This window comes from Anolis sagrei, chromosome 9, assembly GCF_037176765.1.
Source record: "Anolis sagrei isolate rAnoSag1 chromosome 9, rAnoSag1.mat, whole genome shotgun sequence".
Lineage (NCBI taxonomy): Eukaryota > Metazoa > Chordata > Lepidosauria > Squamata > Dactyloidae > Anolis > Anolis sagrei.
The window spans coordinates 20,452,624-20,476,838 of record NC_090029.1 but is presented as its reverse complement, the minus strand read 5'-3'; the positions used below and the strand labels follow the sequence as shown (position 1 = coordinate 20,476,838).

The 24,215-nt window shown below is 42.2% G+C and overlaps 1 protein-coding gene across 1 annotated transcript; it reads right to left on the bottom strand.

Moving 5' to 3' along the window:
* Positions 1 to 516: 516 nt before the first annotated feature.
* On the bottom strand, positions 517 to 22,815 carry BCL2L10 (BCL2 like 10). The gene is made up of 2 exons (XM_060755557.2): positions 22,237 to 22,815; positions 517 to 1,739 (listed from the first exon to the last, which is right to left on the bottom strand). The coding sequence occupies exons 1-2, from the start codon at positions 22,687 to 22,689 to the stop codon at positions 1,608 to 1,610; spliced, it is 585 nt and encodes a 194-aa protein (XP_060611540.2). The 5' UTR covers positions 22,690 to 22,815; the 3' UTR covers positions 517 to 1,607.
* Between the last annotated feature and the right edge of the window lie 1,400 nt (positions 22,816 to 24,215).

Below are 24,215 nucleotides of genomic sequence, written 5' to 3'. Positions count from 1 at the left end.
ATGGATGGATAAATGGAGGGACGGACGGACAGACGGAAGGACAGACAGATAGATGGATGGATGGACGAATAGATGGATGGACGGACAGATGGATTGATGGATGGATGTATGGATGGATAGATGGATGGATAGATAGCCAGGCAAGGGCAAACTTGGGCTCTCCCTCCAGGTGTTTTGGACTTCAACTCCCACCATTCCTAACAGCCCCAGGCCCTTTCCTTTTCTTCCTCAGCCACTTAAGCCCATGCCTGATATATATATAATACATATATATGATGGCGCAGCTGCTGAACTTGCTGTCAAAAGGTTGGCAGTTCGAATCCAAGGTGTGGAGTGAGCTCCCACTGTTAAGCCAACCTAGCAGTTCGAAAACATGCAAATGTAAGATAACTGCAAACACATAAACTCTTTTCACGGCCCCGAAAAGACTATTGATATTTTGTTGTCAAGGGAGACAGGTATTTCTTGGGCCTCTTGAAAAAAATCCCCATGGAAAGAATGCAATGCAGCCTCGTGTAAAATAAAAATATCCCATTATGTTTATTCACAATATTAAAACTGTACCAGCTAAAGAAAAGGACATCCAAACACTTCCAAAGACTAATGTTTTTTACAATACACAATATTATAGAAGATACCAAAAACTAGAACTGTTAAGTATAAGACGGATACAGCCAAGAAAGCAGTTTGAGAGCCTTTCTTTAAAAAATGGGATTTAACAAAAATAGATGTTAACCAGCTACCCAGTATTATACAATGATAAATACTTCAAAAATATATTAAGTTATAGGGAGTGTCTGGATCTGGCGGGAAATCCACAGAAAGCCCAGCCTCCAATGGACTTCCGAATACACCAATTTACTATTATTATTATTATTTTAATCCTTTTCCAAAAGGGGTTGTGTTGTGTTGTTTTTTATTCTTCCTCCAACCGTTAAAAGTCACTTGAGTTAAAAGAACGGGTTCTGCAGCCTCGACTGTTTTGGTATCAACATTTTTGTCTCCTTCGTTGTAGTGTTAATTTAGACTGACTGTCGCTACACAACAAAAACATGTGATGCTTTTTCGGTGCGATTTGGACCTCGCAGCGATACATCGAGATAGACGAGCGGCTCAAGGTTTTGGGCCTGAGCCGTTTCGTACGCTCTTCCTTCGTGTTAATACTGGCTCACGTTTTTCACAAGGCAACATCTCCCTCCCCGAACCCCCCCTCCCCAAAAGACATCCACAGACCCCCCCCCCCCACTGGTGCCACATACACACTAAGAAGAAACCCACACACAGCGTCACTGAGGCACTACTAACATCTAGCATTAGCATCCAACAATCAGCGGTTTCCCAGAACGAACCGCGGCCGAGCCGCAGCTCACACACACAAGCCCCCGAAGATGCCCACTCTCCGCACTTTTTCGTATGAAACGGCATTGCATTGTTGTTGTTGTCGTTTTGTCCCTGGATGTAAAATGTCCTGCTCCGACCAGTTACAAAATATATATGTGTATGTATAGAATAGGCTTCTGTCTTCGACCGTTCGTAGAAATATAGAATGGACTCTTCGCCGGCCTGTTGTCCGGCCCCGCCGTCCGTCCAGCTCCACCAACGCCGCCTTATCGCACAGCCAGGAGGAAGGCCAAGCCGGCCAGGCCAAAGCCGGCCGCCGCCATGATGGCGTTGCTTATGGTACTGTTATGGTCAGTCGCGTTGGAGCCATGCTTGTTGAAGAAGTGGTAGAAGCCGTCCTGCAAAAGAAGAACGCAAGGCCTCGGTCATTATTTATCATCAGCAATGCTTACAAAGAAAGGAGAAGGGAAGGAGACATGCAGTGACTCAGATTCTTTCCCTGTCCCTCCAATTCCACATCACCAGCTGCTCTATTATTATTACCATTATCATCATCATTATCATCATCATTATTATCATTATTATTATTATTATTATTATTATTATTACCATTATTATTATAATTAAATATTTATTATTATTATTATTATTATTATTAATAATAATAATAATACATTTATTGTCGAAGGCTTTCAGGGCTGTAATCACTAGGTTCCTGTGGGTTTTTTTCGGGCTATAGGGCCATGTTCTAGAGGCATTATCTCCTGACGTTTCGCCTGCATCTATGGCAAGCATCCTCAGAGGTAGTGAGGTGACCTCACTACCTCTGAGGATGCTTGCCATAGATGCAGGCGAAACGTCAAGAGAAATGCCTCTAGAACATGGCCCTATAGCACAAAAAATCCCACAAGAACCTAATAATAATAAACTTTATTTGTAGCCCGCTCCATCTCCCCGATGGGAACTCGGTGCGGCTTACATGAGGCCAAGCCCAAAACAACAATTACATGAAATAAAACAAAACCGAAAACGCAAGTAATAAACAATAATAACGCAATTACATAAAACAAAAGACAACATAGCAATATAAAATTACAATTACAATATTATTAAATATTTCTTATTATAATATTATTATTAAATATTATTATTATTAATATTATTATTAATAATAATAATATGCTTGGGAAGTGTTCAAATTGTGATTTTGTGATATGAAATCCAGCATACATATCTCTATTATTATTACTACTAGTATTATTACTATTATTATAATAATTAAATATTTGTTATTATTATAATAATATTAAATATTAATTATTATTGATGATAATAATAATAATATGCTTGGGCAGTATTCGACTTGTGATTTTGTGATATGAAATCCAACATACATATCTCTATTATTATTAGTACTACTACTACTATTATTACTATTACTATAATAATTAAATATGTTATAATAATAATAATATTAATAATAATATTAATTATTATTAGTAGTAGTAGTAGTAGTAGTAATAATAATAATACGCCTTGGAAGTGTTCGACTTGTGATATGAAATCCAGCATATATCTCTATTATTATTACTACTATTATTACTATTATAATAATAATTAAATATTTGTTATTACTATATTATTAAATTATTATTATTATTATTATTATTATTAATAATAATAATACGCTTGGGAAGTGTCCGACTTGTGATATGAAATCCAGCATATATATCTCTATTATTATTACTACTATTATTATGTTATTATTATAATATTATTAAATATTTATTATTATTATTATTATTATTATTAATAATAATACGCTTGGGAAGTGTTCAACTTGTGATTTTGTGATATGAACTCCAGTATATATATCTCTATTATTATTACTACTATTATTATTATTTGTTATTATTATAATATTATTAAATATTTATTAATAATAATAATAATAATAATACGCTTGGGAAGTGTTCGACTTGTGATATGAAATCCAGCATATATTATTATTACTACTATTATTACTATTACTATTATTAAATATTTGTTATTATATTATTATTAATTATTATTATTAATAATACACTTGGGAAGTGTTTGACTTTTGATTTTGTGATATGTAATCCAGCTTATATATCTCTATTATTATTATTACTATTAGCACTGATTAGCCTTGCAGCTTGAAAGCTTAGCTGCTTCCTGCCTGGGGGAATCATTTTCATGGTTTCCGTTGAAATTCAACAACGCATCTCACCGTCTCTGCCTCTACAAATGACAAATCCCAGGGTATTAAAGTAGTGTCAAACTGCACTCGTTCTAAGGTGTAGACACACCCTAGGAAGATGACCCCGAAGCAGCAGGTAAGCGAATGTTATGGAAAAATAAGGCAAGGAGGTGTGGGTTTTGCCAAAGGGCGCCTTCTACAGCTGCAGAGGAGTTTGCAAAGTGCCCAAAAGCAGGCCGAGCCCCATTGTTGTGGGCACAGGGCCCCTCCAATTCCGAGGCGCCCGCCCGGCAGCTGCTGTGTGGCCAGGCCTTCCTCCTCCCGTAACGTGACTCCAGATGGCCACGCTTGGCAGATGTCTGCGCAAATGAGTTATGCTCTTGATTTCTTCCGGGACTTTGTTCTTTACGCTTTGGGGTTTGGGCACACAATGGGTGCATTTTGATGTCCCTTTGCACCGGGATTTGCTTTTTCTCGCCAGCAGCTGCTCCGAGGCCATTAGCATTTAGGTGGGCTTCTTGGAGAAAACAGTGGCCAACCCCTCATCGGCCGGCAGAGGGATCGAGACGGGGACCTTGCACCTTTCAGAGCCACTGCAATGAAGGATTGCAAAGCCAAATACATGTCATAGTAAAGGGATGGGATATTATGAATGAACTACAGATGCCATTCCCCATTTAAATGTTATTTAGATATGGAAATCCCGTTAAATCTGATCAATAGTTTGCTTTATTTCGTGTCAGGAGCGACTTAAGAAACTGCAAGATTATATAGATTATATATATAGATAGATTATATACAGACCATCAGGAAACACAGAATTTTCTGTCGTTCATGGAGGTTCTGTGTGCGAAGTTTGGCCCAATTTTATCCTTGATGGGGTTCAAAATGCTCTTTGATCGTAGGTGGACTATAAATCCCAGCAACTACAACTCCCAAATGTCAAGGTCTATTTCCCCTAAACTCCACCAATGTTCACATTTGGGCATATTGAGTATTCTTGCCAAGTTTGGTCCAAATCCATTGTTGTTTGAGTCCATAGTGCGCTCTGGATGTAGGTGAACTACAACTCCAAAACTCAAGGTCAATGCCCACCAAAGCCTTAGAATATTTTCTGTTGGTCGTGGGAGTTCTGGGTGCCAAGTTTGATTCAATTCCAAATGTCAAGGTCTATTTTCCCCAAAGTCCACCAGTGTGCACATTTGAGTATATTGAGTATTCATGCCAAGTTTGGTCCAGATCCATCCTAGCTTGAGTCTCTGGACTCAAGCTAGGAACTACAATTCCAAAACTCAAGGTGAATGTCCACCAAGCCCTTCCAGTCTTTTCTGTTGGTCATGGGAATTCTGTGTGCCTAGTTTGGTTCAATTTCATCGTTGGTGGAGTTGAGAATGCTCTTTGATTGTAGGTGAACTATACATCCCAGCAACCACAACTCCCAAATGACAAAATCAGTCTCCCCCAACCCCACCAGAATTCAAATTTGGGCATATTTGTGCCAAATTTGGTTCAGTGAATGAAAATACATCCTGCATATCAGATATTTACATAACGATCCATAAAAGTAGCAAAATTACAGTTATGACGTAACAACAAAAAATAATATTATGGTTGGGTGTCAACACAACATGAAGAACTGGATTAAGGGGTCATGGCATTAAGAAGGTTGAGAACCACTGTTATAGATTATATAGGCAGTATTATATATACATACACACATATATGTATACACATACATGTGTATATATACATTATGAGTGTATTAGTGTGTTGTGCCAGCTGTCAGCTCTGGTTTGGAATGTAGTTTTCTTGTACACACCCTGGCAGAATATGTCAAGGAAAGCTGAGAACTTGCTTTAATTGAAGTCCATAATCGGAAACTTCCCAAAGCACAGCAGACAAAGAGTCAGTACAAGAAAACTGCACTCCAAATCAGAACTGACAGCTGGCACAACAAAGCCTTGCACGGGCAGTTCCTTGAGAAGATTGAAGGAAAAGTTGACAAGGAGAAGACCTGGTGATGGCTCATGAATGGAACCTGGAAGAAGGAGACAGAAGAAGGCCTGATTCTTGCAGCCCAGGAGCAAGCCATCAGAACCAAGGCCATTAAGGCCAGGATTGAAAAATCAGCGGATGACCCAAAATGCAGGCTGTGCAAGGAAGCGGAGGAAACCATGGATCATATCCTCAGCTGCTGCAAGAAAATCACACAGACGGACTACAAACAGAGGCACAACTCTGTGGCCCAAGTAAATTACTGGAACTTCTTCTTATTATTATTATTATTATTATTATTATTATTTGAAGCACAACAAGATGAGTCCACAGCAGACAAGATCACTCTTCCAGCTATTGTACTGGATCACACGTCGGACCCTTCCCAAGTGTGTGATGTAACTTATTATTATTATTATTATTATTATTAGAAGCACAAGACGAGTCCGCAGCAGACAAGATCACTCTGCTGGCTGTTGTATTGGATCACATGTCGGACCCTTCCCAAGTGTCTAGGACTGTGTGATGTATATTATTATTATTATTATCATTATTATTAGAAACAAAACAAGATCAGTACACAGAAAACAAGATCACTCTGCTGGCTGTTGTACTGCATCACACGTCGGACCCTTCCCAAGTGTCTAGGACTGTGTGACGTATTATTATTATTATTATTATTATTATTATTATTATTAGCACAACAAGATGAGTCCACAGCAGACAAGATCACTCTGCTGGCTGTTGTATTGCCTCACACGTTGGACCCTTCCCAAGTGTCTAGGACTGTATGATGTATGTTATTATTATTGTTATTATTATTATTAGAAGCAGAACAAGACGGGTCCACAGCAGACAAGATCACTTTGCTGTCGTATTGCATCACACGTCAGACCTTCCCAAGTGTCTAGGACTGTGTGATGTATATTGTTGTTATTATTAGAAGCACAACAAGACGAGTCCACAGCAGACAAGATCACTCTATTGGCTGTTGTATTGGATCACACGCCAGACCGTTCCCAAGTGTCTAGGACTATGTGATGTATTATTATTATTATTATTATTATTATTTGATGCACAACAAGATGACTCCTCTGCTGGCTGTTGTACTGGATCACACATCTGACACTTCCCAAGGGCCTAGGACTGTGTGGTGTATTATTATTATTATTATTATTATTATTATTATCTGAATCAGTGAATAATGTGCACACATCCCAGTAGGGTCACCTTTTGCAGCTGATAGATGGCAATTTTGTGAGTGCCGATTGTGTTTAAGTGCAGGCCAAGGTCTTGAGGCACTGCACCCAGTGTGCCCATCACTACTGGAACTTGTTTCAGAGTCTTTGCAGTTTGATTATGGATTAACCCTGAAAGTTATTTCAAGGGTCTTCAACAGCTTGGGAAAGGCCGTCTCTCAGATCCGCAAAGCTCAATCCTCCCAAGGCGCTCAAGGAGGGAGAAGTATTTCTCACCACCTTTGCTTCCTTAAGAGGTGCAGCAGCCACAGACCCACCCAACATGTGCGAGAGACACGGGAGAGCATTGCAAGCCCTGAGCGCACATGGGCCGGAGAGTGACTCCCCGACACATGACTCACGCACATGTTGGGAGAGCCTCCCCTGCCAGGGGCCCTCTAGAGATCATCTCCCAGGTGCCCAACTTCAAAGCACGTCCTCCTCCCATTCCACCTTTCACAGGTGAGACAACAACCCATTGTTCCATGAACCTCTTTTGTGTCGGCTTCATTGAGTGCAGAAGAAAGATGCTGGAAAGGGAGACCGAGTTGGGTTCTCATCCATTCAAAGAGAGAGAGGCGCTCAGTTTCCAAGCTCTCCCTCCTGCTTGGAAACTGAGAACTGAATGCAGGTTTTCTATGTATTCTTTTGCCCTTTCGTGCTGTGGGAAATACTTGCTTTGAAGTTGATCGTTCACATTCCTGGCTGAGATTTAAACCCGCAGCCACTCAACAATGGCTAAGGACCCGGGTTTCTCAGAAAGGCAAGAAATTCTACCCAAAGAGGTGAGAGGGAGGGAGAGAAACCCTTGCCGTCAATGGAAGTAAATGGAAATCTCTACCGCCTTGGCTTGGATCTGCAAAAGAATTCAGGAAAACCATTATTTTATTACTGCTGACCTCCAGGATCAGGAATAGAAGTGTGTTTGCTCCCTTTCCCAGGGATTCCATTATTCTTAGCACTACAAATAATAATACTAATAAATCATATATTATATTATAATATATTATATTATATCATTTTATATTATTTTATAATATATTATATTATTTTATATTATATATTATATTATTTTATATAATACCTCTCCGAACGTATTCTCCCCTACGTACCATCAAGATTACTAAGATCGTCTGGAGAGGCCCTGCTCTCAGTCCCACTGGCCTCACAAGTGCGCCTGGTGGGGACGAGGGACAGGGCCTTCTCGGTGGTGGCCCCGCGACTCTGGGACTCTCTCCCACTGGAGGTCAGAACCACCCCATCTATCCTGACATTCAGGAAACGGGTGAAGACGTGGTTGTGGAGACAGGCACCCTAGGATTGTGGATGGAAGATGAGGTATACTTGTTTTTAATATGAGGACTGACCACCATAGTTTTAAATATAGTTGTTATTTCAAATGTGTTATTGTAATCATGAACTATGATATTTTACTGATTGTATGTTTTTATGGTTGTAAACCGGGCTGAGTCCCTCTAAGAGGTGAGAAGCTCGGTATAGAAAACTTTGAAATAAATAATAAAATAAATAAAATTGCTGTGGCCCACATGGGGGTTCTTTGTGGGAGGTAAGTGAACTATAAATCCCAGCAACTACAACTCCCAAATGTCAGGATTCTATTTTCCCCAAGCTCCACCAGTGTTCACATTTGGGCATATTGAGTATTTGTGCCAAGTTTGGTCCAGACCCATCCTTGTTTGAGTCCACAGTGATCTCTGGATGTAGGTGAACTACAACTCCAAAACCATAGGACACTGCCCACCAAGCCCTTCCAGTATTTTCTGTTGGTTGTGGGAGTCCTGTGTGCCAAGTTTGGTTCAATTCCATCGTTGGTGGGGTTCAGAATGCTCTGTGATTGTAGGTGAACTATAAATCCCAGCAACGACAACTCCCAAATGTCAGGATTCTATTTTCCCCAAACTCCACCAGTGTTCACATTTGGGCATATTGAGTATTCGTGTAGAGTTTGGTCCAGATCCATCATTGTTTGAGTCCATAGTCATCTTTGGATGTAGGTGAACTATAACTCCAAAACCAAAGGACACTGCCCACCAAACCCTTCCAGTATTTTCTGTTGGTTGTAGGATTCCTGTGTGCCAAGTTTGGTTCAATTCCATCGTTGGTGGGGTTCAGAATGCTCTTTGATTGTAGGTGAACTATAAATCCCAGCAACAACAACTCCCAAATGACAAAATCAATTTTTTTTGAGTGAAGGACACACATTGGCCTGATAGGTGTCTTGTGTCCAAATTTGGTGTCAATTCGCCCACTGGTTTTGGAGTTCTGTTCATCCCACAAACGAACATGACATTTTTATTTATATAGATTTTTGCAAAAAAGGCAATTCCTACCCAGTTTTCTATTGAGAAAGCAGAGGTTAATGCTGAACTTCTCAGGTTATGAATGCGGGCTGGACCGATTCCAAACGCTGAAGAATGTGAACTATTTCTCTCTCGCTCCGATTACATCCACGACAAAACAAAGGCTTTTGTTGGCAGGGAATTCACTCTCTCTTTTTATTTTCCCTTCCTCTCTCTTTCTCTCAACCCAGGTAGACGGATACAGAAAGAGGCCCAGTCACCATAAACTAATTAAATTAAACACAGAGTGCTTTATCACTCTAGGAAGAGCTTGACGTGACTCAACTTTGCACTTTGTTCAGCCTTAACTGACTCAGATTTTTGTGGCGGAATTGATGTCCAAAGGACCTTCCGGTCGCCAGAGGTTTGGACCAGCCCAGTTCTGATGAAATTTGGCACCATCCATTTGTATCACTGATCTTTTACAGGAGGAAGCTGTCTATCATAGTTGTTCTTGAGAAGCAGGATATAAATGAAGATGACGATAATAATAATAGTCGTCTATAATAATAGTCATCTGCAAAAACTTGGATCGATTGATCCGTAAGTCGTATCAAAATTGTGACCCTAAATTCACAAGGGCGACTTATACACAAATATATGTGGCACTCTGACTTATGGATCCTGTGCTGTCGCACACTGGGCCTGACATAGTGTCTGTTTACAGGACGTGCTCTCTGTATGCCCAATGGGACGCCAGGGTGCCTCAGCTGAAGGGCCCCTTAGATTTCCCAACACAAAGTTCTATTGAGGCTCAAGATAAGTTCAACAAAGTTCTTTATTTGGACTTAAATCTTCAAACATATGAATTAAACACTTTATAACCTTGGAAAACCGGTAACTTTCTCAATCTGCCAACAAGGGGCAGGCAACTGGTGGTAAACTGTTCCTTTCTTCCTTAGGGAAATCCTTTGACCCTTCCCTGGGCAATCTCTCTTTACCTTGCTGGCGTGAGGCCCCTACTCCCAGCTCCAAGCTGCTTTATGGATAGCCCGAGTGGTCCCTTACCAGTCAAGGTTCCTGTAGATCTGCCAAGCTGAAAGGTGTCCTTTAGTTTCTCCACGAAGGCTGTAGGAACTATTTCTTTACTCCCCTGCAGAGCTGTGGATCTATTTCTTTAACCCCCAGCAAAAGCTGTGAGAAGAGAAGCCTTTGTGCAGGTGGGAGAGAGAGACCCACACGTCCTGCTGTTAGGCTCCAAACAGTGAGACTGAACAAAGGTCCGCCTTTGCCTCCAAAACCCTGGGAAAAGGGCGGGTCTAAAGATTCTAATGATGATTGCCAAGTTGTTGGCCCTATGATTGCAACCTGAGGGAAGCTACCTTATTGCAAACTGCATGGCTTAAATAGATTCATGCAGTGCAAGAAAAGGAATTCAAATCCCCTGGCACTACCGTGCCAGCACAGATCCCATTTGTAGCCTTTCAGCCTTTGGCACATTTCTGCATCCCTGTGCAAGAAGATTAATGGGTGTATGTTAACGAAAAAGCCTCATTTGGAATTGTAATATTTTGGGGCCAAACCCACCACCACCACCACCCCCACCACCTCCTCATTATTATTATCATTATTATTATCATTATTATTATCATTATTATTATCATTATTATTATCATTATTATTATCATTATTATTATCATTATTATTATCATTATTATTATCATTATTATTATTGGAAACACAACAAGATGAGGGTTTGGTGGGCATTGACCTTGAGTTTTGGAGTTGTAGTTAATCTACATCCAGGAAGCACTGTGGACTAAAATAATGATGGATCTGGACCAAACTTGGCATGAATAGTCAATATTCCCAAATGTGAACACTGGTGGTGTTTGGGGAAAATATTAACTTGACATTTGGGAGTTGTAGTTGCTGGGATTTATAGTTCGCCTACAATCAAAGAACATTCTGAGCTCCACCTCTGATGGAATTAAACCAAACTTGGCACACAGAACTCCTATAATCAACAGAAAATACTGGAAGGGTTTGGTGGGCATTGGCCTTGAGTTTTGGAGTTGTAGGTTACCTACATCCAGACTCAAAGAATGATGGATCTGGATCAAATTTGGCATGAATCCTCAATATGCCCAAACGTGAACACTGGTGGAGTTTGGGGAAAATAGAATCTTAACATTTGGGAGTTGTAGTTGCTGGGATTTATAGTTCAGCTACAATCAAAGAGTATTCTGAACCCCACCAATGATAGAACTGGGCCAAACTTTCCACACAAAATGCCCATGACCAACAAAAAATACTGTTGTTTTCTGATGGTCTTTAGCGACCCCTTGGAGACCCCCCTCACGACCCCCCATAGGGGTCCTGACCACCAGGTTGAGAAACGCTGCTCTAAGGCCCCATCTACACTACCATATCATCCAGTTTCAGAATCCAGATTATCTGCTTTGAAGTTGCTTATATGGCAGTGTAGACCCAGATTAAATCAGGGATGTTGAATGTATGGTTCATGAGATGCTGTTGGACAACAGATCCCATCTTCTCCCTCCAAGCATGCAGGCTGCCAAGACTGATGGGACCTCTGATCCAACCTCATATCTCATTAGTTCTCACGCTTTGGTCCTCAAGATGATTCAAAGGTCCTATCCAGAAGCCAATGGTAAGGAAATCTACAAACCAACACCCAAAATATATGGATGGGCAGTTTGAGTAGTTCAAAGCCACTACTTTAAATCATAGAGATTTATTATTTATTGTGTCAGGAGCAAGCCAAAGTGTTGTACTGCATTTTTTAACAAACAAACAAAACACAAAGTTTGCAAGCTTGGTAGTTGATTAAATGTCTTTTGACCAGTATCTGGCCACTTGGAGTGCCTCTGGTGTTGCCACAAGGAGGTCCTTCATTGTGCATGTGGCAGGGCTCAGGTTGCATTGCAGCAGGTGGTCAGTGGTTTGCTCTTCTCCGCACTTGCATGTCATGGACTCCTCTTTGTGGCCCCATTTCTTGAGGTTGGCTCTGCATCTCGTGGTGCCAGAGCGCAGACTGTTCAGTGCCTTCCAAGTCACCCAGTCTTCCGTGTGCCCAGGGGGGAGTCTCTCATTTGGTATCACCCACGGATTGAGGTTCTGGGTTTGAGCCTGCCACTTTTGTACTCTCGCTTGCTGGGGTGTTCCAGTAAGTGTTTCTGTAGATCTTAGAAAACTATTTCTTGATTTAAGTCATTGACGTCCTGGCTGATACCCAAACAGGGGATGAGCTGGAGATGTCTCTGCCTTGATCCTTTCACTATTGGCTGCTGCTTCCCAGCATATGTCAGGTGGTGCAATACCGGCTAAACAGTGTAATTCCTCCAGTGGTGTAGGGCGCAGACACCCCCTGATAATGCGGCATGTCTCATGAAGAGCCACATCTACTGTTTTAGCGTGGTGAGATGTGTTCCACATTGGGCATGCGTACTCAGCAGCAGAGTAGCATAGCGCAAGGGCAGATGTCTTCACTGTGTCTGGCTGTGATCCCCAGGTTGTGCCAGTCAGCTTTTACACGATATTATTTCTAGCGCCCACTTTTTGCTTGATATTCAGACAGTGCTTCTTGTAGGTCAGAGCATGGTCCAGAGTGACTCCCAGGTATTTGGGTGCGCTGCAATGCTCCAATGGGATTCCTTCCCAGGTAATAATCCTCAGAGCTCAGGATGCTTGTCTGTTCATAGAGATGGGAGCACGGAAACTCCAAAATGTATTTATTTATTTAATAGTATTTATATACCGCCTTTCTCACCCCTGGGGGGACTCAAAGACAATAAGGGGGCCTATAGATTAACAATGAGCATCTGCTGAAGTACAGAGCTTGAGATTTCTGCAAAAGTTTGTTTACATAAGTCAAGATTTGTCCCTTATACAACTCCATGTAATACCTGTAACCTTGGCACAGAGGCTTCTCAACACTCACCCCAAGCTTGTTTTTCGTGGCTCACGTTATTTACAGTACACACAAAAGCACGCCGTATTTAACAAAAATGACAAGGGAGTTTGTGCAAACACCGTGGCTTTGGGGCAACGCTTCCTTCGCTAACTCTCCAATCTTAAGTAGAACCAAGTTTATTTATTTATTTACGACATTTCTATGCCGCCCTTCTCACCCCGAAGGGGACTCAGAGCGGCTTACAAGATATATAGACATACAATATATTATGTTACTAGCCGTCCCCTGACACCAAATATGGACACAAGGCACCTAACAACGCAATGTATATCCTTCACTCAAAAAAAACCTGATTTTGTCATTTGGGAGTTGTAGTTGCTGGGATTTATATTTCACCTACAACCAAAGAGCATTCTGAATTCCACCAACAATGGAATTGAACCAAACTTGGATCACAGAACTGCCATGACCAACAGAAAATACTTGGTTTGGTGGGCACTGACCTTGAGTTTTGGAGTTGTAGGTTACCTACATCCAGACTCAAATAATGATGGATCTGGATCAAATTTGGCATGAATCCTCAATATGACCAAATGTGAACACTGGTGGAGTTTGAGGAAAATAGAAACTTGTCATTTGGGAGTTGTAGCTGTACTGGAAGGGCTTGGTGGCAGTGTCCTTTGGTTTTGGAGTTGTAGTTCACCTACATCCAGAGATCACTGTGGACTCAAACAATGATGGATCTGGACCAAACTCTACACGAATACTCAATGTGCCCAAATGTGAACACTGGTGGAGTTTGGGGAAAATAGAATCTTGACATTTGGGAGTTGTAGTTGCTGGGATTTATAGTTCACCTACAGTCAAAGAGTATTCTGAACCCCCCAACGATGGAACTGAACCAAACTTGGCGCACAGTTCTCCTATGACCAACAGAAAATACTGAAGGGTTTGGTGGGCAGTGTCCTTTGGTTTTGGAGTTGTAGTTCACCTACATCCAGAGATCACTGTGGACTCAAACAATGATGGATCTGGACCAAACTCTACACGAATACTTAATGTGCCCAAATGCGAACACTGATGGAGTTTGGGGAAAATAGAATCTTGACATTTGGGAGTTGTAGTTTCTGGGATTTATAGTTCACCTACAGTCAAAGAGCATTCTGAACCCCACCAACGACAGAATTGGGGCAAACCTCCCACACAGAACCCCCATGTGGGCCACAGCAATGCATGGCAGGGGGTGGCTAGTATACAATATATTATTAGCATAGCCCATTGTTATTATAGCATACATTATTATTATTATTATTATTATTATTATTAGTATTAGTATTTTGCTTTATCTCTTTGATAAAAGAGACTTGAAGTGGTGCCGAATAAAACCAATACAATGTAATACAAAACCTAAAAATATGCAAAGGTGGAAGTTGTAGTCCAGGAAAGCTGGGACTTGTAGTTCAGGTTGGAAAAGGCCACGGGACAGACATTTCCAAGTCCTTCCAAGTATTTTGGTTTCTGCAGTTTCAACCTCTAAAATATGGCTGGGTTTTGAGTGCTGATCTGAATGAGCGCTGGGCCTCCAACTGAGAGCAGTGTAAACCCGTGACAGCTGCACTGCACCTGTTCCCACGCCAGGATTCACACTGATTCCGAGTTTTCTCTCCGGTCTCCTTTAAAGTTCTATTTTTCCAGGCCGGCCACAAGGACTCCCAGCAAGAAGCAACGCAGAGAGAGAGAGAGAGACCCTTCGCCTGACGTCTATCTATTGCAATCCACATTGCATCTGCAGTGCAGGCAGGTGAGATCATGCCATTGGTGCGCGGTCACATCTGTCCGAAGGAGGCAGCTGCCCAGCATCAAATAAGGAAGGGAAAAGCAATGCAAGCTGCACCACTAAACCAGATCAATGCTTCAGAGCCAAAAGCACAAGACGTTGCACCACGTAAACAATGAGATGAGAGCAAACCTTCCTCTGAAAGTCCACTCTGCACCTTCATGCTGTCAAATGTCCGTCACTAAAGACAGCATTAAAGTTGCCTATCAATCTATGCCAACCCCATGAATGCCGTAGGGCAGTGTTTCTCAACCTGGGGGTCGGGACCCCGGGGTGGGGGGGCCGCGAGGGGTTTTCAGAGGGGTCGCCCAAGACCATCAGAAAACACTGTATTTTCTGTGGTCATGGGGATTCTGTGTGGGAAGTATGGTCCAATTCTATCACTGGTGGGGTTCAGAATGCTCTTTGATGGTAGGTGAACTATAAATCCCAGCAACTACAACTCCCAAATGTCAAGGTCTATTTTCCCCAAACTCCACCAGTGTCCACATTTGGGCGTCTTGAGTATTCGTGCCAAGTTTGGGCCAGACCAATCATTGTTTCTTTCCACAGTGATCTCTGGATGTAGGTGAACTACAACTCCAAAACTAAAAGACATTGCCCACCAAACCCTTCCAGTATTTTCTGTTGCTCATGGGAGAACTGTATGCCAACATTGGTTCAATTCCATCATTGGTGGAGTTCAGAATGCTCTTTGATTGAAGGTGAACTATAAATCCCAGCAACTACAACTCCCAAATGACAGAATCATTTTTTTTGAGTGAAGGACATACATTGGGTTGTTAGGTGTCTTGTGTCCAAATTTGGTGTCAATTCGTCCAATGGTTTCTCTCTCTCTCTCTCTTTCTATCTATCTATCTTTCTCTCTATCTATCTTCATTTCTTCCTATCTATCTATCTTCCTATTTTTCCTTCTATCTACCTTTCTTCCTATCTATCTTCCTATCTATCTATCTATCTATCTCTCTATCTTCCTATCTTCCTTCCTTCCTATCTATCTATCTTCCTATCTATCTTCCTTCTTATCTATCTTCCTATCTATCTATCTATCTATCTTCCTTTCTTTCTGTCCATCTATCTTCCTTTCTTTCTATCTTTCCATCTATCTTCCTTTCTTTCTATCTTTCCATTTATCTTCCTTTCTTTCTATCTTTCCATCTATCTTCCTTTCTTTCTATCTTTCCATCTACCTTTCTATCTTTCCATCTACCTTCCTTCCTTTCTACCTATCTATCTTCCTTCCTTTCTTCCTTTTTTTCTATCTATCTATCTATCTTCCTTCCTTCCTATCTATCTATCTATCTATCTATCTTCCTTTCTATCTTCCTTCCTTCCTTTCCTTCTATCTTTCTTTCTACCTTCCTTCCTTTCTACCTATCTATCTTCCTTCCTTTCTTCCTTTTTTTCTATCTATCTATCTATCTATCTATCTATCTATCTATCTATCTATCTATCTATCTATCTTCCTTTCTTTCTATCTATCTATCTATCTATCTATCTATCTATCTATCTTCCTTCCTATCTTCCTTCCTATCTTCCTTCCTTTCTATCTACCTTTCTTTCTATCTTTCTCCCCTTCCTTCCCTCCCTCTTCCTTCCCTTTTTCTGTATCGTCATTTAGCTTTTTTATATTTTTAAGTCCTTTCCGCTGTTTTACTGGGGGGGGGGGGGGGGTAAGAGCGATGGTCACTCATTGGTCTGTTCGGGGTATAGTGTCCAAATTTGGTGTCAATTCCCCCAGTGGTTTTTTGAGTTCTGTTAATCCCACAAACGAACATGACATTTTTATTTATATAGATGTATGTATGTATATGGCAGGTTTTGCAACCATGGTTGCAAGACATGAGAAACCCATCAGTCTTGGAGGCTGAAAGGGTCTTTGTAGGTCCTCCTCCTTCATCCCTGTCCCCTCCTCTCTAGGATTTCAATAAACAACCCATTCAATGTGATTAAGGTCAGAAGAGATGCGGATCAATCGATCCGAGGGCAAGAACGTCTCGACTCAATGAACTGCCGGACATACGAGATCAATGGCTCCCATCAGTGGCCCAAACCCAGGACGAGCAAAGAGAGAAGATGCCCTAAAAGATGTCACTATTGATTGTTTATTGATTTATACGATTTGTATTTTATTGATTGTTTATTGATGTTGTGTTTGATGTCCTTTGGGCTTGGCCTCATGTAAGCCGCACCGAGTCCCTGGGGAGATGGTAGCGGGGTACAAATAAAGTATTATTATTATTATTATTATTATTATAAACTGGGAAGCAAGAAGCCCAAAATACAGAATGGAATTGAAGAAGGGGGGAGAGAAAGAGAGAGGGAAGGAGGGAAGGGGCCTGACTCCAATCAAAGCGCTTTCTAAGGCAACTTCTCACGGGTTTTGCTTCCCTTATATGGGAAAAAAATATTATCCCGGCTTCCCTGATGCAAGGAGCAGCCGTGCCTCCCCCTTCCGGCTTCTCCCTGCGGCCTGGACGGCTGCTGCGGATGGGGGCTGGTGGGCAAGGCAACCCCCGGCCGCATTTCCAGAGGAAGGATTACGACTGGGGGGCAAAGCATGGGAGCAAAGGCAGATTCGCCCCCCCCCCTTCTCTTTTTCCCCAAGGTCATTTGCAGCCGGGTCTGGAAAAAGAGGAGGAAAGGGTGTGTGGGATTCGGATTGGTTTCCTCTCTGACTCAATTTGAGGGAGGGGGGGGGGGGGGGAGAGGACAGGAAGGATGACCATTCCAAAAGGAAAAGGGCACACATTCCTGGGTCATGAACTCCATACACAGACAGATAATGTATGTATGTATAGTGTATATGTTTATAGTGTGTGTATGTATATATATGCATGTGTGTGCATACATATATATAGAGAGAGGGGGGAGTGTATATGCATATGTGTGTGTGTATATATATACACACACACACACACACACACATATATATATATATATATATATATATATATATATATATATAGGGGGTATATATATAGTGTGTATATATGGGGGGTTTTACACACATATACACACAGACACAGACAGACAGACAGACAGACAGACAGACATACATATATATATAATGGGTGTCCCTGACATGTATGCATGCTTAACCATATAAATGTATATGTATACATACACACACATATATACATACACACATACATATATATGGTGTGTATGCATGTATATGTATCTGTGTGCATGTATATATATATATACACACACACACAAACAAACAATACATATATTTATATACACAGAGAGAGAGAGAGAGAGAGAGAAAAGGTTAAGGATGCATACATATCTGGGATACCCAGTACACACACACGCATGCGCACACACAAACACACACACACATATATATATGCACACACCTATATATGTATATAGGTGTGTGTGTAGAGAGAGAAAGGGTTAAGGATGCATACATATCTGAGATACCCAGTACACACACACATATGTATATGTATGTATATATGTATATGTGTGTGTGCAGAGACAGAAAGAAAGAGTTAAGGATGCATACATATCTGGGATACCCAATACACACACATATATGTATATGTATGTATATATGTATATATGTATGTATGTATGTGTGTGTGTGTGTGTGTGTAGAGAGAGAGAAAGAAAGGGTTAAGGATGCATACATGTCTGGGATACCCAGTACACACACACACATTTATATATGCATATGTGTGTGTGTGTGTGTGTGTGTGTGTGTAGAGAGAGAGAGAGAGAGAGAGAGAGAGAGAGAGAGAAAGGGTTAACGATGCATACATGTCTGGGACACCCAGTACATATATATATGTGTGTGTGTATAGGGAGAGAGAGAGGTTTATGTATGTGTATATTTATGTATGTCTATACATGGGTGTGTACATGTGTGTGTGCAGACATACATGTATACACACACACATATATACTGGGTTTCCCAGACATGTATGTATCCTAAACCATTTAAAATTTTGATATTATCAATTACAATCCCCCCCCCACCCCCACAGAAGATTCACCCACCCCCAAGAGGATTAAAGATCCTGATATTATTATTACTGACAGGACACCCAATTGCTGAAAATTAATTAGGTTTCCAACTCTTCTGCCAGGAAAGCCAGGCACGGCTGAGCCAAAGCAACCATTTCCATGACACCGTCATTTCAGATGGAATTGGGGGCGCTGAGCAAATCATGATTCTAGCATTTACTCCTCAATCCTGGATGGATCTACTGACCCTTCAAATAAGGTTTGCAGCTACCATTAGCTGCAGAATGCTGCTCTCTCTCTCTACATATATATACACATATACATACATACATACATACACACACACATACACTTGGGGCAGGGAGAAAAGCTGCCTGAGGTAAGCTAAAAGGAGCAAAGAAGGGGGAAAGGAAAGGAGGAGACTCTAGTAACATACGTGTGTGGTGAGTGTATATATATATGTGTGTGCATATATATGTATGTATTATGTGTGTGTGTCTATATACATACATCTCTCAGTTAAGCAGAACTCAAGCAACCAGAACTCTCAAGCCACTGACAGATTTTTTTTGGTTGAAGAAATAAGAATTTAATTAAATATAATCATTTTTAGAACAAATGTAAATTTCAGTCTGTCTGGATTTTTTCCCCATGACCACAGATATGAAGTCAACACAAGGTTGACGGTATAGGATAGCATGGAGTTTAGTATTAGGCCTATTTTTATAGCAACTCTCAAGCAACCAGAAACTACGTTCACTGACATTTCCCAATCCCCAGGGTTGCCATGGATTAACACAAGCAACTATATACAGGGTTAGTCAAAATGCATAGGCCAATAAGCCATTCAATTGAATGGCTTATTGGCCTATGCATTTTGACTAACCCTGTATATGTGTGTGTGTATGCATATATATGTATGTATATGTATATAATATAGAGGTGTATACATTTTACATACATATATGTACATACTGCATATGATTCTATATTGCATGTTTCTGTATATATAGATTTTATAAACATATATATATATATACATAAACATACATATAATATATATATACACACAGATGATATATAATATAGAGGTATATGCATTTTACATACATATGTGTACATATTGCATATGATTCTATATTGCATGTTTCTGTATATATAGATTTTATAAACATATATATATATATACATAAACATACATATAATATATATATACACACAGATGATATATAATATAGAGGTATATGCATTTTACATACATATGTGTACATATTGCATATGATTCTATATTGCATGTTTCTGTATATATAGATTTTATAAACACACACACACATATATATATACATAAACATACATATAATATATATATACACAGAGATGATATATTTATATACAGATTTTATATATACATATTATATATAATAATAATAATATACAAATGCAGAGATATAGATGATAATTATATAGGGGGTGCTGTGGTTTTTAGTTTTGATTATGTTTTTAGGGATTGTAACTGAATTTTTGAATACCATTTATATTTAATTGGGTGTTAATGTCTGCTTTTGAGCAGCTTTTGAGTCTCCTGGCTGGTATAAATAAATATCTATATAATAGATTATATAGACACATATTCTATGCATATGTATATGTATGTGTGTGTGTGTGTGTGTGTGTGTGTATATATATATATATATATATATATATATATATATAAGAAATGTGTTATATATACATATGCACATATATGTATGCATACACATACAGTCATGAACATATAGATTATATAGGCATGTATTATATATACAACCACACATAACACTGATATATTTATATAGATTATATAGGAGCGTGTTATAGATTATATAGATATGTATTATATATATACACATATATACACATGTATGCATACACACATCTATGTATAGAGAGTACATAGACATTATTTACATACATATGCATATATGTATGCATACACAGTGACACAAACATATATATATAGATTATATATTACAATATTATAGATTATATAGGCATGTATTATATATACAACCACACATGTATGCATAAGCACACATATATGTATATATAGATTATATATGATCATATTATAACTATTTAGATATGTATTATATATATACGCATATACACACATGTATGCATACACACATATATATGCATATAGAGAGTATATAGATATTATATACATACATATGCACATATATGTATGCATTCACATTGACACAAACATATGTATATAGATTATATATTACGATATTATAGATTATATAGGCATGTTCTATATATACATATATACACAAAAACAAATATATGTATGTATACACATAGGCACATATATAGATTATATGAGAGCATATTATAGATTATATAGGCATGTATTATATATACATACACACATATATGTATACACATAGATATGTGTATATATACATTATGAGTGTATTATAGATTATATAGACATGAATTACATATACACATATATGTATATATATGTACACATAGACCTATATATGTATAGATTATATATGAGATTATTATGCATTACATAGAAATGTTTTGTATATATATATATATATATATGCACATATATGTGTATATAAATTATATATGACTGTATTAATCACACACACATATATGTCATATCAGTAGCGACTTGCAGTTTCTCAAGTTGCTCCTGAGACAGAAAAATAGTGTGTATATACTATATATTATTTCATTTTTCTGTGTGAGGAAGGACTTGAGAAACTGCAAGTCGCTTCTGGTATGTGAGAACTGGCCGTCTGCAAGGACGTTGCGCAGTGAATGCCCGGATGTTTGATGTTTTACCATCCTTTTTGGGAGGCTTCTCTCTCGTGTCCCCTTTGCATGGGGAGCTGGAGCTGACAGAGGGAGCTCCTCCGCGCTCTCCCCGGATTCCTGCCGGCAAAAGGGCTGAATAACATAATCCACCGGGGGGAATAACATAATATAGGATATATATTAATATTATACATCCACACATACATAGAATAATAATGATGATGATGATGGAATCTCCCTGTTGACTGAAGGGAGAGGGCCGGGATCCTTCTGACTGGGAAAGGACCAGGATTCCCCCCTCTTTTGCCTCACGTTCAGAGTTCTGCGAAGGGTAAGAAGCGGCGAGGCGGGCGATACCAACTGGGGCGGGGGGGGGAGAGAAGAGCGGGGCTGGGAGAGGGGTCGGGATCCTTCTGACTGGGAAAGGGACAGGATTCCCCCCTCTTTTGACTCACATTCAGAGTTCCGCGAAGGGTAAAAAGCGGTAAGGCGGGCGATACCAACTGGGGCCGGGGGGGGGGGAGAGAGAAGAGCGGGGCTGCGAGGCGAGCGCCCCCTGCCGGACTCACCCATCCGCCGTGCTCGACCATCCAGGCGCGCTTCTCCTCGGCCAGGTAGGCGGCCAGCGCCTCGGAGAGGCCCTCGCGGGTGGCCTGGCCCTGGGCCGGCCCCTGCCCGCGCTCCGCCAGCGCCACCGCCACGTTCCCGGCGAAGACCACCAGCGCCACCACGCGCCCCCAGTTCAGGCCCCCTCCGCCGCCGCCGCCGGCCTCCTCCTCCATCTGCGCCGCCACCCGCCACACCAGCGCCGCCGCCTCCACCTGCCCGCCCGTCTCCGGGAGCGCGCTGGCCGCCGCGCAGCGGAAGAAGTGCCGCTCCCGCCGCTCCAGCTCATCCGCCACCCGCCGCAGCGTCTCCCCCGCCCGGCCCGGAGCACGGCCCGCCGGCGCCAGCCCCACGCGCCGCTCCAGGTAGTCGCCCACCAGCAGCGCCGTCTCCTCGCGCAGGGACAGCGGCATCATCGTCCTCGCACGGGAGAGGGAGGGAGGGAGGGAAAGAGAGAGCGAGGAGCCCGAGAGCAAAGGCCCCGGCCGGCGGCGGAGACTGACTAAGAAGGCGGCGGCGGCAGCGCCCCCGCCCCTCCTGCACACGTGTCTCGCCGGCGCCGGCTACGGCCCCGCCCACTCCTCCTCTCGAGTTCTGACCCCGCCCCCTGATCTAGCCCCGCCCCTTACGCAGATTTTAGGTCTAACTGATGTCGCCCCACCCCCCATGCTTTAGTTCCGCCCCCTGCTCATCTAGCTCTAACCCCACCTCCTGGATCTAGCTCCGCCCCTTGCTCGTCTCCCAATTCTAACCTAGCTCCGCCCCCGGCTCCTCCCCTATTATAGCCCCGCCCCCTGTGTCTAGCTCCGCCCCTTACGCTGCTTTTAGGTCTAACTAATGTCGCCCCCCCCCCCCGGCTTTAGCTCCGCCCCCTGCTCGTCTAGCTCTAACCCCACCTCCCGGATCGTCTCCCAATTCTAACCTAGCTCCGCCCCGGCTCCTCCCCTGTTATAACCCGGCCCCCTGGTCTAGCTCCGCCCCTTACGCAGCTTTTAGGTCTAACTGCTCTCGCCCCACCCCCCCCGTGTTTTAGCTTCGCCCCCTGCTCGTCTAGTTCTAGCTCCGCCCCCCGACTCTAGCTCCGCCCCCTGCTCGTCTCCCAGTTCTAACCTAGCTCCGACTCCTCCCCAGTTATAACTCCGCCCCCGGGTCTAGCTCCACCCCTTATGCAGCTCTTAGGTCTAACTGTCCCTCCCCCGACTGGTCTTCTAGTTCTAACCTAGCTCCGCCCCCGGCTCCGCCCCCTTCCCGAGTTCTAACCCCGCCCCCGATTCTAGCTCCGCCCCTTACGCAGCTCTTAGGTCTAACTGCCCCAGACTCCAGCTCCGCCCCCTTCCCTAGTTCTAACCCCGCCCACCCGGATCTAGCTCCGCCCCTTACACAGCTCTTAGGTCTAACTGCCCGACTCCAGCTCTGCCCCCCACTCCTCCCTAGTTCTAACCCCGCCCCGCCCGGATCTAGCTCCGCCCCTTACACAACTCTTAGCTCCAACTGCCTCCCCCCCCGGCTCTAGCTCCGCCCCCGGCTCTTCTCCAATTATAGTCCCGCCCCCCAGATCTGGCTCCGCCCCTTACACCGCTCTTAGCTCTAACTGCATCTGACTCCAGCTCCGCCCCTCACTCCTCCCTAGTTCTAACCCCGCCCCCGATCTAGCTCCGCCCCTTACACAGCTCTTAGCTCTATCTGGACCTGCCTCCAGCTCCGCCCCCTTCCCTATTTCTAACCCCGCCCCGCCCGGATCTAGCTCCGCCCCTTATGCAGCTCTTACCTTTAACTCTTCCCTTGGTCTCTCGCTCTGGCCCCGCCCCCTTCCCGGCCTTAAAGGAACAGCAGGGCAAATGGATTTGGGGCTTTTATCTAGTCTCAGTACACAATGCAGGAGCCCCCCTGCAGGTGGCGCAATGGGTTAAACCCTTGCGCCGGCAGGACTTAAGACCGAAAG

Bases quoted from the DNA above. Each gene is read 5' to 3' on its own strand.
- BCL2L10 (XM_060755557.2), bottom strand. From the start codon at position 22,689: ATGATGCCGCTGTCCCTGCGCGAGGAGACGGCGCTGCTGGTGGGCGAC. The intron at 1,740-22,236 runs GTGAGTCCGGCA...CTTCTTTTGCAG, and splicing joins TGGTCGAGCACGGCGGATGG to GACGGCTTCTACCACTTCTT.